The sequence below is a fragment of the Mesocricetus auratus genome, unplaced genomic scaffold (genome assembly GCF_017639785.1).
Source record: "Mesocricetus auratus isolate SY011 unplaced genomic scaffold, BCM_Maur_2.0 Super-Scaffold_15014, whole genome shotgun sequence".
In the NCBI taxonomy this organism is placed as follows: Eukaryota; Metazoa; Chordata; class Mammalia; order Rodentia; family Cricetidae; genus Mesocricetus; species Mesocricetus auratus.
Window position 1 is genome coordinate 11174465 of NW_024429186.1, and position 16603 is coordinate 11191067.

Sequence of the window (16603 nt, forward strand, 5' to 3'; positions counted from 1 at the left end):
AGTGCTCCCCCTCCTCCAGGGTCGTGGGGGCGGGGTGTGGTGGGCTGTCCCACACTCTGGCCTAGGCTTCTGGCCCCTAGTCAGCACTGTTCTGCTAAGGCCTTGTTCCAGCCTCAGGATTGGAGGGGATCCTTGCAAATGAGATGAGACTTGCTGGTCCCACTCACTGTGGAGGTTGAAGCCTCATAGTCCAGGCCACAGCCGGGATCACCTGGTCTAGCATAGAGGGTCTGCCCCTGCCTGGTGTGCCAACTGATGTGATAAGCTGTTCCTGTCAGGTTGTGGCCTGTGTTGTCTTGGCAGGATAGGCTCTGGCCAAGTATGAGAGGGACTAATGCTGGGCAGGTCCCCTCTCCCTGTAAGTGCCTTGGTCCCAGGCCCAGGGGCGCTGTTGGCCTGTGGGGTACAGATGGCTTCCCAGTGCACTGTGATAGGCTGTAGTCATCCCTGGAGGGAGGCCTGACTTCTCCCCTTGGTCAGGGGTTTCCTGTGTCACCCAGGGAGGCCTGTTCCCTCTTTAGACCTAGGTTTCCATCCCAGGATCCATGGGTTTGGTGTCCCATCAGAGCTGCCTTGAGGTTGGTGGCTCATCAAGTTGCATGCTCGGTGGGGTTTTGTGATTGGCATCCGGCAACTTGAGACCTTTCTTCAGGACACGGGCCGTTTCAAGTGCACTGGGTTCTGCTGATGCCCTGTAAGAGCGCCACTCCTCTCCTGGTCCTCACTGGTGGCATTGGCATCCCACTTGGAAGGTGCTTGGAGTCACCAGTCAAGCATCTGGGAAACACTGCTCCTCTTCTCCCCGGGGTGGGAGGGTGCAGCATTCTCATCATCCAGATGTGCAGGGTAGAGCCACACATGTCTCCTGGCACTGAGGAGTCACGTGAGGTGGTGTGTTGATCTCCCTTCCCGCCCTGTGGTTTGGTCCTAGGTGGTCTTACCACCACTTTTCCATCTGGCCATCTGTTTTGTTTTGTTCTGTTTGGCCAGCCTGGCATGGGACTTGAGGTGATCCTCCTGCCTCAGTCTCCTTACACAGGATATCCTCGTGGCTGTCTTGCCACGAGATTAGTTATGGCTCCTGTACAGATAGGAAAACTGAAACCAGAAAACTTCCCAGACTTGGGGGCTACAGAGATGGCTCAGTGGGTAGTGTTTGCTGTGTACGCACGAGGACCAAAGTTCATATCCCCAGCACCCACATAAATGCCAGATCTCTTGGAGCCAGCCGACTAACTGGCTAGATGGACGAGTCTGTAAACCCTGGGTTCAAATGAGAGACTCTGCTTAAACATGTAAGTTCGGAGAGTGAGCAGGGAAGATGTCTAGCGTGGACCCGTGGTCTCCATGTGTCTGTACGCATGGATGGCTGCACACACGTGTGCCTACACACATGCCTGGAAAGAACAAATTACTACCTTCTCTACGTGTGGCTCTTCAGGCGTGTCTCTTGATCACAAGGCAAGAGGGCAGGCCTTGGTGTGTCCCCTTTTGGAACCTGTTCTAGACTGAGAAGCCTTGAGTGTTTATGCCTCGTGTTTGGGGCTCACGAGCCCAGGCAGCAGCTGGCTAAGCAGTGTTTGGCGGTGGAGGGGTGCCAGGCAAAGAGTTGGTTTTTAAGAGTTTCAGAGTGGGTGGTTGTTCACAAGAAAAACTCGGGGAAAGTTTAAAAAAAAAGCGCAACTCACACAGCCCAGACTCGTTGGAAAGAGTCCCTCAGGATTGTGTCTAGTGTGAGGGTGTGTCAGCTGCTGGTGACTGGTGTGTGTGGTCACCATCATGGACACGAAAGCCTGGTTGAGCCAGCACCTCCTAGCTCAGCCCCACCTCTCTGCTGAGCCCCAGAGGGACAAGGTGGGCACGGCCACTTTTTGGGAGGGCGGGGGGACGCTGGTTTCATTTTATTTCCTTCAGAGCGGATGCCAGCAAGTACCCTGCCACGGGGCCCCAGCCTAGCCTCTCTGTGCGTTGTCCCAGCCTCCACCAGACACTCACGCAGGCTTTGATGTCTGCTGACAGGTGTTGCTGGTGGTAGTGACGACTTTCTAACTGCATGCTTAGTTGTTGGCATTCTCTTAGAAGGTGGCCCTTCCCCAGGTTAGTAAGCCTCCCATCGCTGTGGCAGGAGAGCTGACAGGTTCAGGGAGCAAGGGTTGGTTCTGGCCACTTAGGTGGGAAGCAGGAGGCACATCATGGTGTTGGGATTGTGTGGTAGAGGAGGCCGTGTGTATCATGGCGCTGGGAAACAGAGAGAGTCGTCACAGGGGAAGAGGTTCGGGACAGGACACAACTCCAGTGACGTGCCTTCAACGGCACGCCCCTCTCTCCAGAAGACTCTACAGTCTCCCGATAGTGTCAGCAAGCCTGTTAATGGATTCATCCATTGATTATGACAGAACTCTCACTATCCGGTCACCTTTGTGGTGACTGCAGCTTCCAGCCGGAGGCCAAACCTACACGTGATCCTCTGGGGGGGTGTGACTTCATACGCACACTGTAAAAGGAGTCCCCACCCTCTCCCTTCCCCTCCTTCCTTTCTCCCTCCCTCCTTCCTTTCTCCCTCGGTGCAAACTCTTCTGAAATAAGAATGTTTTCCCCAGTGAGATTGTAATTCCTGTTCCTTGTTATCAATATCATTGTCCCTTGGGTGGGGACAGATGGCTGGCCATGTGTCAGGGAGAAGGGACTGCAGGCCCAGGTGTGCAGTCTCATAAGCTGTCGTGAGGCCTGCGTGCTGGGGCGCTTGGTCTTTTCCTGGCCATACTGTTCACTTGCCCCGTGACCTTGGACAAGTCCGTGGCTACCTTGGCAGGCATCAGCTGCCAGTCAGGCTCCTTGTTCTGTGCTCCCAGGCTCTGAGGGTCCTCTCGGGCGCCTTGTGCCATTCTCCCTGCTGGGACGTGGATGAGGTTACTTGTCACTTGAGTGGTGACACAGAGGGCGGATCCCTCATACTCTGCCCCTCCTGCTAGGCCCTCCTGGAGGACCAAGGCCTGTTTGCTCTCCATAGTAACCAAATATTGACCTCACCCTGGCACTGGTTCTTGTCTAACCTTTGGGTCTGTTCTGGTTCATATCTCCCTTTAAGGAACACAGCATTGTGGGCAGGTGCTGTGTGGTATACTGCCAGGGCATACCCACCTGTACCCACCCACGAATGGCCACCTGTGCTGGAGGGCTTTTGGAAGCTGTCAGCTTCCTTGCTGATGGGGTGCTGTCTTAGGGTGCAGAGAAGGACCCAGAGGAACCCAGTAAGGTGGTGGCAGGCCCTCAGCACAGGGACTCTGTTCTCTGACTGCAGGCACTCAGGCACCCCCTTATAGTGGGGTGGACGGATTCCAGGAGGTGGTTTGGTAACCGCCCCGAAGGGGTAGTTGGTAGGGTACTATCTGCTGCAGACGTGATACATTCCTTCTGAAGAACCTGCCCCTTTCCTGGTCAGTCACACTCATCCAGAGTGCCAAACCAGAAGAGGCCAGAACTGTGGTCTCACTGCCCCACAAGCCTGACCAGACTCCAGGAGAGGAAGGGCTTGAGGGACACAGTTCAGGGTGAACCCTGACCCTGTATACTAGATAGAACTTTGCTCTGTCTGTAGGGACCCAGCCTGGTGCCCCTTCCTATCCATACCCACAGGGCTGTTATACAGCCTGGGGCAGCAGTGTAGGTCACCCTTCCAACGTCCAGATCTAAGTTGCTCTTCTCCTTTGCGAATGGCCCTCTCTCTATGGAGGCCATGCTGAGGGCAGGGCCACACGGGGAATAAACTGTCCATGTGGGATTCACACCCATAACTTGTGCTGGTGGAGACTTGGAGGAGCTGGGAGAAGATGGTACATAACCCCTCCCTTCCCACAGGGCTCTAGCCCCCACATTCCAGTGTGCCCACCACCCCTCCACCAGCTCCCTGTGAGGACAGCAGTTTCTTGTTTCCAGATGATGACCCCGAGGGATTCAGAAATGACTGTCTCTGGCACAAGGCCATTTATTTACCTATGAAGTAGGAAAAGCTTTCCTGTGACTAGAGAGTACCAAAAGCCATTCAGGAAGCTGAGGGTTTTCCAGGCCGTGCTCAGAGCCAGAAGGTGACCTTTGAGGCCTGGGGACTTGTGACTTTCCCTCCTTGTTGTGGGGAGAACCTTGGGTCCAAAGGTTCCAGCTACATTCTGGGTGAAGGAGGCCTCTGGCCAAAGGGGCACTGAGTGAGTTGGTTGTCAACTCCTTGCCTCTCAGCGCCAGCACCTGCCGTGGCTGCCACCCTTCCTGAAAGAGCCTTGTTATACAGGCCCTACCCCATCTCTTGGAGAGGCTGGGGAGCCGGGTGCAGGACCCCAGTGTGCTGAGAGGACCTGGAGACATGCCCCGCCCAGCACACACAGGAATGTAGACTCACTTCAGACTGGGCGGTGCCACCCCTTTTCTGGGGCCTAGCTCCTCCCTTTTCTGCATTGGTAACACCATTCAGCAGGCCCTACCTGGTGGGGGCAGATGTTTGGCTGAGTTCAGGTTAGCCCAGCATAGCCTTCCCACAGCTGGGCACTGCACTAGGAAATTCAGAGACCTCTCAGTTCCCACAGCATTTTTCTGGATGGACATTTTATCTAAGTGAAATGGGAGCTCAAGAGAGTGTGGTAAGAGTAACTTAAGACACACAGCTTTGACTCTCAGGTTGTGTCCGTTTCCCGTGTCTGCCTCCACTAACTACAACTATGGAGGCCCAAACAGTCTTTGGTTTTTCAAGACAGGGTTTCTCTGTGTAGCTTTGGAGCCTGTCCTGGTACTTGCTCTGTAGACCAGGCTGGCCTCGAACTCACAGAGACCTGCCTACCTTTGCCTCCCGAGTGCTAGGAATAAAGGCGTGCGCCACCCACACCTGGCTGACTGCTCTCTCTGATACATCAGTAGTAAGAAAAAAAGATGAATGCACACCTTAAAGGAAGACTGCAGATTAGAAATAATGTTAAGTAACTTACGCCTGGGAATGCTGGTGGGAAGGAGACTATGCATTTCCATATCAGTACACTTCTGAAAGACGAGCGTGGGCACTTAAACGTTATGGAAACTTTCAGTTACATACTTTTCTTTTTTTCTTTTTTTTGGTTTTTCGAGACAGGGTTTCTCTGTATTGCTTTGGAGGCTGTCCTGGAACTCACTCTGTAGACCAGGCTGGCCTCTAACTCACAGAGATCCGCCTGCCTCTGCCTCCCGAGTGCTGGGATTAAAGTGTGTGCCACCACTACCTGGCCCAGTCAGTCTTCAGTGCATTGTCTCTCTTGAGAGCAGACATGCTGAACAGCTCAGTCAGGCTGATTTGAGGGAGAGCCCCTTTTCCCACCTTCCCTGGCTTCTAGAAGTTTCAGTCCTGTGATTTCAACTGGGACACTGGAATGTTCAACATGCATGCCCGAGTGTTAGATTCCCCGAATACCCCAGGCTCATCTCCGAATGTTACCTGAATCTCAGCTCGTCCCCTTGCGAGGGGTATTCACACATTCTCAGGACTAGGGCGTGAGCCCTTTTGGGTACAATGCTAAAGTGCTGACTTCTGCTCACCACCCGGGCTGAGGACCTTGTGCAGAACAAGGCCCCGTGTTGTCACTGGGGAAAGTCGAGATGTGAGGGTTCACGGAGGATAGGGCTGGGGCTCCTGGTCTCGGCCACACTGCTCTTCCTCTTCCCTTTTGATGTGTTGTGTGTATGTGCTTGCTAGTGTGAGTGTGAGTGTGTGTGTGTCTGTGTGTCTGTGTGGGCACACACATGTGTGTGTCTTTCTTAATCACTCCCATCTTTACTTTTTGAGGCAGGGTCTCTCCTGGTCCCGAAGCTTATGGATTCAGCTACCCTGGTTTGTCCAGGGAGTTTCAGGGACTGGCCTGTATTCCCCTTCGGCCTCGGGACCCCTGCTGGGTTACGGGCCATGCACTACTGTGAATGGCTGTTTTCATGGGTTCTGAGGACTAGAACTCAGGTCCTCATGCTTGCCCAGCAGGCACTTCACCAACTGAGCCTTCTCCTCGGGCCCCCACACCGCTCCTTCTGACCCGACTCTCCTGCGAGTTGGCCTCTGCTCAGCACTGGTTACCCACCCCAGCGACTGGAGAATGCCTCCCCAGCAGGAACCGTGGCCAGGGCGGCTCTGTCAGGCTGGGCTTGTTTCTGATCTTTCCCACCACCCTGCTGTCGGTTAGATGCTGGTTTTTTATAGCGATCGCCTGCCTTCCCCAGGCAGGTCTTCACTGTCCTGCTTAATTAATTACAGGGATGCTGTCTCTAGGGAGACCGAGTCAGAGCCTTGTCATGCCCTCCGGAGCGTCTTGGCCTTCTGCCCTCATTTCTTGTCCGGTAGAGGATTGGGAATAGGAGGGGCTTATTCAAGTTCGTAAAGCAGGCGGGACCAAGAGCTGCTGGTGGCAGGCAGGTGGCTTCCCACTGACAGGAAGACGTCCTGCCCCCCAGGCCCATTCTCACATCCAGACTTGCTTCTCCCACTTCTGCAGGCTCCCTCAGGATCAGAGGTACCTTATGGAGGCAGAGGCGCTTGTTAGGGTCTGTCTGGAGGCAGGCTAGGAATGCATCCTGAGATTGTGAATGCAAGGGGACCCGGAGTTCCCTGTGTCTTTTTTTTGCGACGGCGATGGGGAGAGACCTATTGGGTGCCAAGACTCTTTACCTTTAAAAAATTATCAACAAATATATGAAGCAGTAAGCTTGAGAACAAGATGGACATTTACCCCCATGGCCCCCCAGCCCATGACATTGTGAGCAGCAAGGCATGCTGGCCTCAGACCTTTTCTTTGTAAGAAGCAGGCTCCACAGGCAGAGCGGAGGGCGGCCTGCGTGTCTTCTGCCCCATCCCCTGCCTCTCCTTCCACCGTCTCCTCTTCCCCGATCGAACCAGAGCCGTCTGGCACTCTTCCTTCTGGTGTATGCGTTTTCATTCTTCCTGTCTGGCAGCTTGTCTGTAAACAATAGGTGGCCGTGCCTCACAGGGTCCCGAAGCCTTACGTAAATGGTGGCCTTCAGGGACCTGCGGGATCCCCACCACTCATCAGCATACAGAAGGACATCCCATCATCTTCTTGTTTCTGTGGTGTATCCTTGTTAGATGTGTGGCTCAAACACCTCTGTTTTTATCATTGTTTGACCACCGTTTGTCTGGCCCCCTGGGGAGGCTGGGCGGGCAGCTATCAAGTGCCTTTGTCTTTGTCTCAGTTTCTGGAAGAAGGGTTTGGCCTTTCTGTCACAGGAAGCCAGCCAGGTACCCTGTCCCGCTGGGCAGTTAGCAGCCCCTCTGCCGCCCCCTGTGGCTCATGGCTGTCATTGCCCTTCCAACCTCCTGTCAGTGACCCGACAGGCCGCCTCCCTAACGCGGGCCGTCGCCTCCAGGGATGGGTAGCTAGGCGTCTTCTCACCTCCTGGACCTCTCAGTTTCCTCTTTGGGGGCCCCCTGTTATGTTTTTGTGAGGTTGAGGGGTTCTGTGTCTACTGGCCACTCTCAAGTGGGTTATACCTAGCGTTACCATGAGGCCACTTCACTTGCCTCTGACTTTGAAGTATGTTTTTAATTTTCATACAGTTAGTTGGGCAGTCTGTGACCTTTTAGTTGTTGCTGTTTTCTTAGTTGAGAAGTACTTTCCTTTGTAAAGTGTGTAAAGAGGCTTAGAAAAGAAAACCTGAGGTGCCTCTTGGGCCGAACAGCATGTGGGAGGCGGGGGCAGCCCTTACCTCGCCCCTCGAGACAGTGGCAGGCAGTGGTGGCGATCACATGCCCTGCAGCAAATTAAAGAGGGTCCTCCGGGCAGACCCTGATGAACAGCACTTCACTGAGACAGCGCAAACAGGAACACGCCCAGGTGGGCGGTAAGCCTGGGCGGTGGGACTCTGGGGTCCACTGAAGGGAGTCTACGTGGACTGAGCTGTGGGTGAAGAGTAACACAGCCGTGTGGAGGACAGACCCGAGGGTTGGTCACACGGTGCTCTGTGCTGGTGGAGAGGACCACGGTTAACGTAATCCGGAATAGGGCATCTAGAGCCTGAGGTCCCATAAGAGAGTGGACGTCTCCGTGTCTTGTGAGGATAATTTTGCTGTGAGACGGGGAGAGGGAAGAGGGGTTGCTTTGGAAATCCATTCTCAGGCTCTGGCAGAGCCTCACACTTGGGACACAGTGGGTATTCACTGGAACTGTGGTACGAGTGGGAAAAGATTCTCCTCTCAGTCCCTCTGGACACCAGAACTTTGTAGCAGCCGCGCTGTCTTGTACCATTCCACACACCCACTGGCAGACTGAAGACGGTTAGGGGAGGGCACCCAGACCTCCCAACCTGCCTGGTGGGCCCTTCTCGATACACCTCCAGGAGCTCTTGCTCCATCCACAGACAGTGCCTGAGCCTCTGGGGCCTGCAGTGGCAGCCAGAGAGCAATGGGGGCTGACACAGCTTCGATGCTCATGGGTGCTGCTGGCACAGGCGCAGGCGCTCACAGACCCACCAGGTGACACCTCCCTGCATTTGCTCCGGCTGCCTCCTGTATGCTCCGCCTTTTTTTGTCCTGCTCAGCTCGGAGCTCACCTCCTTCAGGAAGGAGTCTCTGGCTTCCCAGTAGGTACACTCTGTTTTGCCTCCTCTCAGGGATGCCGAGCTTTCTGGTCCCGTGGGCATCTGGCTCTTTACTCTCCGACAGCCAGTCTACTCTGGAAGACAGGGTTCTGCCTCCTACCTGGCAGGTCGCTGAGGGACAGAGGGGCCAATAGGAACCCATCTAACGTTGACTGAGGGAGGTGGCTTCCCCATGCAGTCTTAATGACTGTACCCTCACCACAGACTTGCTAGGAATCTTCTTCATTGCAGAGACTACTACCCCGCAGGGTCTGTTCAGCATTTGCTTGCTCGCCCCTAGTGATGGGGAGCTCATCCCCGCTCTGATAGCTTGAGTTGTTATGAGACTTAGTAGTTTTTCTCAGTGGACTTTCACAAGCTGAACATCCTGGGGCTTGCCAGGGAGATGTCCGAGGGCCCCGGCAGCAGAAGAGAGGACACTCAGGAGCTTCCCAGACTTTTCTCACCTGACATGTGGGCATCAGCTACCCGGAATGGCAGCCCAGGACCATCTGCTGTTGAGCAGGGCGAGCACTGCAGGAAGCGTGGTCATGGTGGCCTTTGCTGCCATATGGAGCCCAGGATGGGGAAGGCTGCCCAGGCAGGGAAGAGGAGGCTGCAGCTGTGTCCTGGTGTCTGCAGGAAGACCACCTGCTCCCAGGGCCTCTGGTCACCTTTCTACCTCCCCGAGCCCTCTTCCTCTGTCTGTGTAACAGTGAGAAGTGGGGACCGGTGTCTGTGAGGCACATGGCTGGCACTCACTTCATAAGCAGATGTGGTCATGTCTGGTGGTGACCGCGGAGCCTCTGCAGCTGGGGCCCAGGAGTCCTGGGAGGAGAGTCTGGGGCTGTCCTCACTGGCCCTGTCCTGCCTGCGTGACTCTGGCTGTCTGTGTGCTGTTACTGTACTCTGTGAAGGGGACGATGCCTGCCTATGCGGTGTAAGGTCTGAGGGAACCCGTGAAGAGTGGATTTGCACCTGCTGGGGAGGAAGCAGCCAGTAAAGGACGTGGGAAACACGGGCAAAGACTGTGGTCCCTCTGTGGTAATGGGGGGGTGTTCATTCCCCTCCCCCAGACCTGCCCTGGTTACTTCCCATGACCCACTCTGGCTGTGTGTTTGTCCTAACACAAGACACATCGGTCTTCTGCAGGCTTCCCGTTGCCAGATATATGTGGAGACTGTGTCTTCCCCTACACAGGCAAGTCCAGGGCTGGGAGAAAGGAAGGAAGGAAGGATGAGTGAACCTGCTTTAGCCAGAGAGGGAAGGGGCCTGTGAATGACATAGGTCTTTGTTTGTTTGTTTGTTTGTTTGTTTGTTTGTTTGTTTTTCAAGACAGGGTCTGTTTAGCCCTGGCTCTCCTGGAACTCACTCTGTAGACCAGGCTAGCCTTGAACTCACAGAGATCCTCCTGCCTCTGCCTCCCGAGTGCTGGGATTAAAGGCGTGCGCCACCGCCCCCGCTTGACACAGGTTCTTTCTTAGAGTTACCCTTCCTACCTGTGCAGCCACCAGTCAGTCCCAGGCTCTGCTGCCACAGCCCGCCCGAGCCCATGGCCTCAGAGGAGGCTGCAGAGGCACCATCTAGCCAGAAGGGGAAACCATATGGGCCCAGTCTCTTCTCATGGTCTTTGAGCAGCCTGTGGCCTGAAGGTCACCAGCAGGACAAGATCAGGGCTCTTCAGACAGGGCCAGAACAGTGCCCACGGGGAGGTCTGCCCACAGGCTCCCTAGGGAACGGAGGATGCCCGAGGAGCGAGAAGCAGGGCAGGTGTCTGTTTCCAGGAAGTGGGCTGTACAGGAGCTGGACCATGACCCTCCCAGAACCGGACTGATGGGTGCCAAGAGGATTGGGTGTGTCCAGAGCACACCTTAGCCAGCTCGCCACAGGCCTCTCCTGTGATCACTTCCTTCATTTTGCCTACACGCAGCTTAGCTGGGAAGTGGTGTGTCGTGTCCCCCCCTCACCCCCCATGGCCTAGCCCTCATTACTGCAGGCCTTGGGATTAATTTAATTACCTGCTCATCTCCTGGAGCCTGGGAGGTACCCGATGAGCTCATGAGTGAGTTTTAGGGCCAATGAGGAAATGGGAGCCTCTTCTCAGGGAGGAAGGCCCCCCTTCTCTCCTTCTTCCTCTCTGCCCTGACCCATGGGGGACCCAGAGGCCTGGCATTTTAGGGAGTCTAGTTTGGAGAACTGGATGGAGACAGGGTCACACATGAACTCAAAGTTGAGTGGTGTGTGTGTGTGTGTGTGTGTGTGTGTGTGTGTGTGTGTGTGTGTGTGTGTAGAGATGGACGGGTGATGCTTTCTAATGGTTCTGTAGCTGTAAAGTGGTGCTGGGTATTGAACCCAGGGCCTCATGCACGGGAGGCAAGCACTCTACCAACGGAGCTCTCACAGTGGGTGGTGGTGATGATGATGATAGTGGCATGTCTTTGGATGTACCTGACCGACTGCCGCACAGCTGGTGTCCCAGAAGGACACTTCTCCACATGAGTTCCATTTGTACCCCGTTTGCCTGTCCACCCTTAGAGAGACCCAGAATATCCAAGTGTGGAGCCTGTGTGAGGAGTCAGTTTCGGGAATTGCTCTTGGGCTTTGACTCGTGAGAAAGTGGAGGCATCTGCGGCTGGCCAGGCTCCTCATGGGGCTTTAAAGTCAGGGCCTGAGTGGAGAGACTGGTGTGGTCCGTCGGTCGGCGTCTTGGGTTATATGAGTTACAGCTCCTGTGTGTGAGGAAGCTGTCCCTCAAATTCTTGGAAACTCAGAGCTTTTGTGCAATGCGGCCAGGCCCCACTCATTAGCATCACCCTGGCATCACCTCATTAGCACCACCCGGTGCCCGGTACTGTTGCCATTCCTGAGGATGGGCTGGCCAGGCCTTGCCTCCGCATTCCTAAGAGGTGACTATTGGGAGTGAGGAGGAGGGAAGGCTCTTGATGTTTTTGTTCTCCAGGGAGTGGGCTGGGCCTTCCTCCCTGCATCCCTGTTCCCACATCTTTTCCTATCCTGGACTTTTCCTCCGTTTGGGAGGGGCTCCTGAGGGTTCTTTAGGTCCCCCCTGGGGAACAAAGTGTCCCTTAGCAGGCAGGTCGGGGCCCACCTGTGTGGGCCTAGGCACTCCTGGGGACTTAAGTTCCTGATGGGCGGCAGTGGGCTCCCTCTCTGTTCCTTATTAGAGCCTGTGGCTAGGGGTGGGGGAGAGGGGCAAGATACCAACATGAGACATGAGCACCTCAGGGGTGGGCTCCCTGGGGTCAAGCTGGCCTTGTGCTGGAGTGGACATGGTTGATGTGGTGTGCCTGGCCTGTCCTGTCCTGTCCACAGCAGATCCCAAGCTCCCTCTGTTTTCTGCTTGTCTCTTCCTTTCCTGGACTCCACCACGCTAGGTGTCTTCCACCGCAGCCTAGGCTGATGGTCATTGGCCTGCCTCTCTGCTCCACTGGGGCAGCCAGAGATGGGGCCAGCAGAATGGGGGTGGTGGGCGGTGAGATTTTTTTTTTTGGCCTGTTTTTCTGATGGGATAAAAAAGCAGGGCCAGCATGGTAAGGGTGGGTGACCTTCATTTCTTGGGATGTGTTATAAGTGGGGTTGTCTGGGCCCTTGATCCGTGATTGGAGAAGTCCTCACAGGTGTCCTCCTGGGGGCGGGGTGGGGGAGCTCGCACAAGCCTATGGTAGTGGGCTTCTCTTCTTTCACGTTTGTTCTGCTTGAAGTCCTGAGCCCTTAGCCTGGTGGACAGCACTGCTGTCATTCAGGGTGCGCCTTTCCCCCTAAGCTGCTGTCTGTATGTCAGTCACTCCCCCCAAGCTGACCGTGGAGATTTATGTCACATTGGCCATGCCAGTGTCCTCAGATTCCCCACTGCACAGTAGAGAGGGGCTCCTGGACTTTGGACACTGGGGTGGGCTGTCTCTGCCTGTAGATAACAATGCCAACTGCTTTTGACCCTGCAGCTTCTTGGAAGCAGAAGGAATCACCCCCCAGGACATGTAGGCTACGGAATATACCATCATCTCTCTGGAAACCAGATTTCAGGGACCACAGGGAGGGAGTGCCAGGGTAGGGTGGGGTCTGCCCATGGGTAAGTGCACTGGTAGCTAACACACCTTCTTCTTCCTCTCTGTCCCTCAGATCCCTCATCCGCCTACATCAGGCCACTGGAGACCAAGGCGAAGCTATTGGAGGGTGACAAGCTGCCCCCACAGGTAACTGGACTACAGGAGTACTGACTACTGTACCCCAAGGGCCACTCACTGCTTTGGGAGCTGACCAAAGCTTCTCTGGGGCTCCCATAGCTTCCTCTCTACCCCTGCGCTCTCTCCAGCCGTCTCAGGAAAGCCTGGTCACAGCCTAATCCTCACTCTAATCCAGGCTCTAGGGGGCCAGGACCGACCAGCCATAGTGACTGCTTGCTTCCGCAGTGTATGCGGGATTCACATGGCTGGCACCGGGCCCAGCTGGAGATGAGGGTCACATAACCAGTGAAGAAATTGGTCCACTTTACCTCCTCCCACAGACCCATATGGAACCCCCATTTCCTGCTAGCCAGTTCCTCACTAGGTCCCAGCCCTGCTCACATAGACAAGGGGGGCTGTGGGTCTGTGCCATTGTCTGTGTGGGATGGCAGACGAGGGACTTGGTGATCATGGCTGCTGGTGGGGAGGTGTCCGATGACGACGTGGACTGTGATCAGACATGTAGGAGACAAACCTTTCTGCTGTTGGTGGGGATGGCAGAGGGCCTGGTGATGTTCTGATTAGAGTGCCTGGGCCCAGCAAGCTTGACAAAGTCCCCCCCCACTCACCCCTGGCTTAACCTCAGCCTCTCCATCCTCTGTTTTACCTGCCATAAGTGACTATCCTTGGATGAAACAGCCTTAGAAATAGCTCAGATGCCAGGCCCTGTTGTTACATGCTGCACAGGAAGACCGTGACCTCCTCTGCCCACTAGCGGCTATTGGGAGGTTCATATTCCCACAGTGAATTTAGTCCCACTGGGTAACCGCCGTGGGTCCGCCCTGCTGGGACTAGTCTCAGTTGGTGGGGCAGATCTCCCTGGGAGCCTGAGGTGCAGGGAGCCGTGATGCCAGCAGTATCGGGACGCCCACCCTGGAGCAGCCTGTGCTTTGGAGAAGGTCCACATCCAGCCTGGAGGGGAGGGACTTGTTCCCTCTGGTGCTCGCTCCTGTGGGCTGGCCACTGCTTTGCCGAGGGAAGGCTGGCATCATGTTCCAGGGCCCCAACTCAGGACAGCTTCAGCCTCAGTGTGGCCTTTGTCCCTGTGGGGAGGGAGGCAAGGAGCCCTTTTCCAAGTTCAGGATGCTGCTCCCAGGGTCATTTCCACAGGAAGTGTGCTCCACCGTCCAGTCAGAGAACAGCTCATGCTCCTGTTTCTGCACGGATTGGGGTTGTGCTTGAACTTTTGTTGTCTCTGCTCTCAGGGCTACTTTGTCCCCCTGGGAACCTGTACCCCAGTTTCAAGTGTCTGGCCAGGCCATGGACTTGTACTACAGATGAATGTGAAAGCCTTAGAGTAGCAGCCTTCCTTCCTTCCCTCCTCCCTCCCTCCCTCCCTCCCTCCCTCCCTCCCTCCCTCCCTCCCTCCCTCCCTCCCTCCCTCCCTCCCTCCCTCCCTGCCTCCCTCCCACAAGGAGGACCTCGCCACCTGCAGCTGTGTCTACTTCCCTTCGTGTCTCCAGTGCAGGAGGCTGGGCCTTGAGGGCCTGGGCAGTAGCCAGCCCCGTCCTGGTCTCATCTTTTCATAGGGATCCAACCCTCCCATGTGCACACCTCTAGGTGTGTCTACACTTGCTCTGAGCTTTCTTGGCCCTGGGCTGTCATCTGTCTTTGGCATCACTGCCCTGTCACGTTCCTTCCTGTGGATTCCTGTCCTTACCCTCATCTGACTGCCAACCGCTTGAGGAACGGGTTGCAGAGTCCCAGTGGCCTCATCCGCATCTCTAACACCTGGCGTGGCTTAGCTGGGTGCATGAGCCAGGGGAGGCCCCAGCTGCTCCCCACCCAGTCTCCTAGGCCCAGAAGGGAGCTGATTCTCACCCAGGCGCAGGAGGGTTGCTGTGTCAGGTAGCAAGACGCTGTGTAGACCACCATGCTGTGACTCTGGGACCATGTTTGCCCATGCAAATCTTGAAGAAGGAGACAGTGATGGCGGGATAGTCATGGTCCTCACTCCTTAGCCTCTTGGCTCTGGTGTGTGGAATTTCATGATTCTGTCATGAAATCGTATCCAACAGAAAACCCCCAGCTCCTCGCAAAGCAGAGAAATTGCCCACTGGCGAGAAGCGGGAATGAGGCATATTCTCAGTGATATTGTAAGGTGATGCGTCCTTGGGGTTGGAGTGGGAGGCCAGAGAGTCTCCCGTGACTCCTACCCTCACCCCTCTCCCCCACCCCTCCCCCACAGCCTCTATTTAACTTCGAAATAGCTTTAATTAAAAATGTGCCAGGGTGTTCACAGGCTAAATTACTGTAGTGCGGTTCATATTTTCTTTCTCGTGTCGGCTTTAAAATTTCATCAACACAGCTGCTGCCTCCTAGATGATTCATCCCAGGACTCCATGCACATTATTTTTCCTGCAGATTCTCTGTGCCCAGCCTGGGACCCGGGTGGGGGCAGCTGTAATTGACGCTGCGGCCTCCGGTTAGCCCCCTGCTGGCCTGATAAATGAAGCCTCCAGACCTGCCAAGAAGCCAGCCAAGCTCACAAAAGAGCAAGCGTCCCTGGTGTTCTCTCGCAGAGGCCAGAGGGCCCACTGTGGCTGCAGCTGCTGCTGCTGGGGCCGTGGAGGGAGCTGGGAAGCACCCTTGCGCCCCTCTATTCCAAAACCTCAACGCTCTCCCACACGGTGCCAGGTACCACGGGGCTGCTAAATGCAGCCCGTGATTTATACCAGACACAGGTAGAGAAACTGAAGACCTGGATGGATGGGGGAGTGCTTCCTGGCATGGAGGCCCTATTAATTTCCTTGGACTGCTGAGTTCCACACACAAGGGCCAGTGTTGGGGGGAATGCACAGGCTACCATACTTAGTCTCTGTCCAAGAACCTGGAAGTTGACGATCAGGGTGCTAGCAGGGCTGGTTAGCCTGAGGCCTCCCCTGCCTTGATGGTGGCACTTCTCCCTGTGGCCCTTAGACTTTTCTGTCTTTGACCTAATTTGTCTCAGTCGCCTCGGATGAGGGCATACTTTAACTTGCTTGCCTCTATGAAGATCTCCACCTCCTAAGGGGTCTCATCCAAAGGTTATGACTGGGGGTTCGGACTTAACAGCATGAGTGGCGGGGGGGGAGGGGGGAGTGGGGACACATGCATTTTGGCATACGGTGTGACATTGGCCTCCTGTTAACCGTCAGGAAGTAGGTTTGGGCACTGGGTGGATCTGAGTTCAAGCCATTTCTGTCCCATTGTTAACCTTCAGGCAAAACTCTTTGTTTTCTGTGTCTCCGTTTCCTCACCGTGAGTCAGAAATGATGGTGACATCAAGCATAGTGCCTGGTGTGGCCCTGGTATGGCCCTGGTGTGGCCCTGGAAGCCGAGTCCGTGTCTGTCTGCCTTTCCTTACCCTGAAGGCCCTGCCTGTGCTGTCCCTGCACGAGTTGCTGCTCGTTCTTCTTGTCCTGAATTTGGAACAGGTCTTTGGTTAGGAACCATCTACCATCATCCAAAATCGTCATGAAGCCTTACTTTCTGTTTCTCACGTCCCTGATGAGGGTGGGGCTGTCCCCGTCCGTGTATCCCTCCAAAGTCATTGCTCTCACTGCCTCTATTTATTTACTCTGTTTTTTGAGACAGGCTTTCTATGTGTAACAGCCCTAGCTGTCATGGAACTCCCTCTGTAGACCAGGCTACCCTGAAATTCACAGAGATCCGCCTGCCTTCCCTAGCCTCCTGAGTGCTGGGGTTAAAGGCGTGCACCACCAACGCCTGGTTTCCCCCTGCCTTTTTATGGTGACACTTCAGCCGGTTGGTGTCTGCCCTGGTGT

General features: G+C 55.3%; 1 protein-coding gene across 1 annotated transcript in view; it reads left to right on the plus strand.

Moving 5' to 3' along the window:
* The window catches only part of Ccdc85c (coiled-coil domain containing 85C), a 64117-nt gene that overhangs the window by 33331 nt on the left and 14183 nt on the right, over positions 1–16603 (plus strand). Inside the window, exon 2 of the mRNA XM_040742525.1 lies at positions 12733–12806. Coding sequence (XP_040598459.1) covers positions 12733–12806 — 74 coding nt within the window. The remainder of the gene's footprint in view (positions 1–12732; positions 12807–16603) is intronic.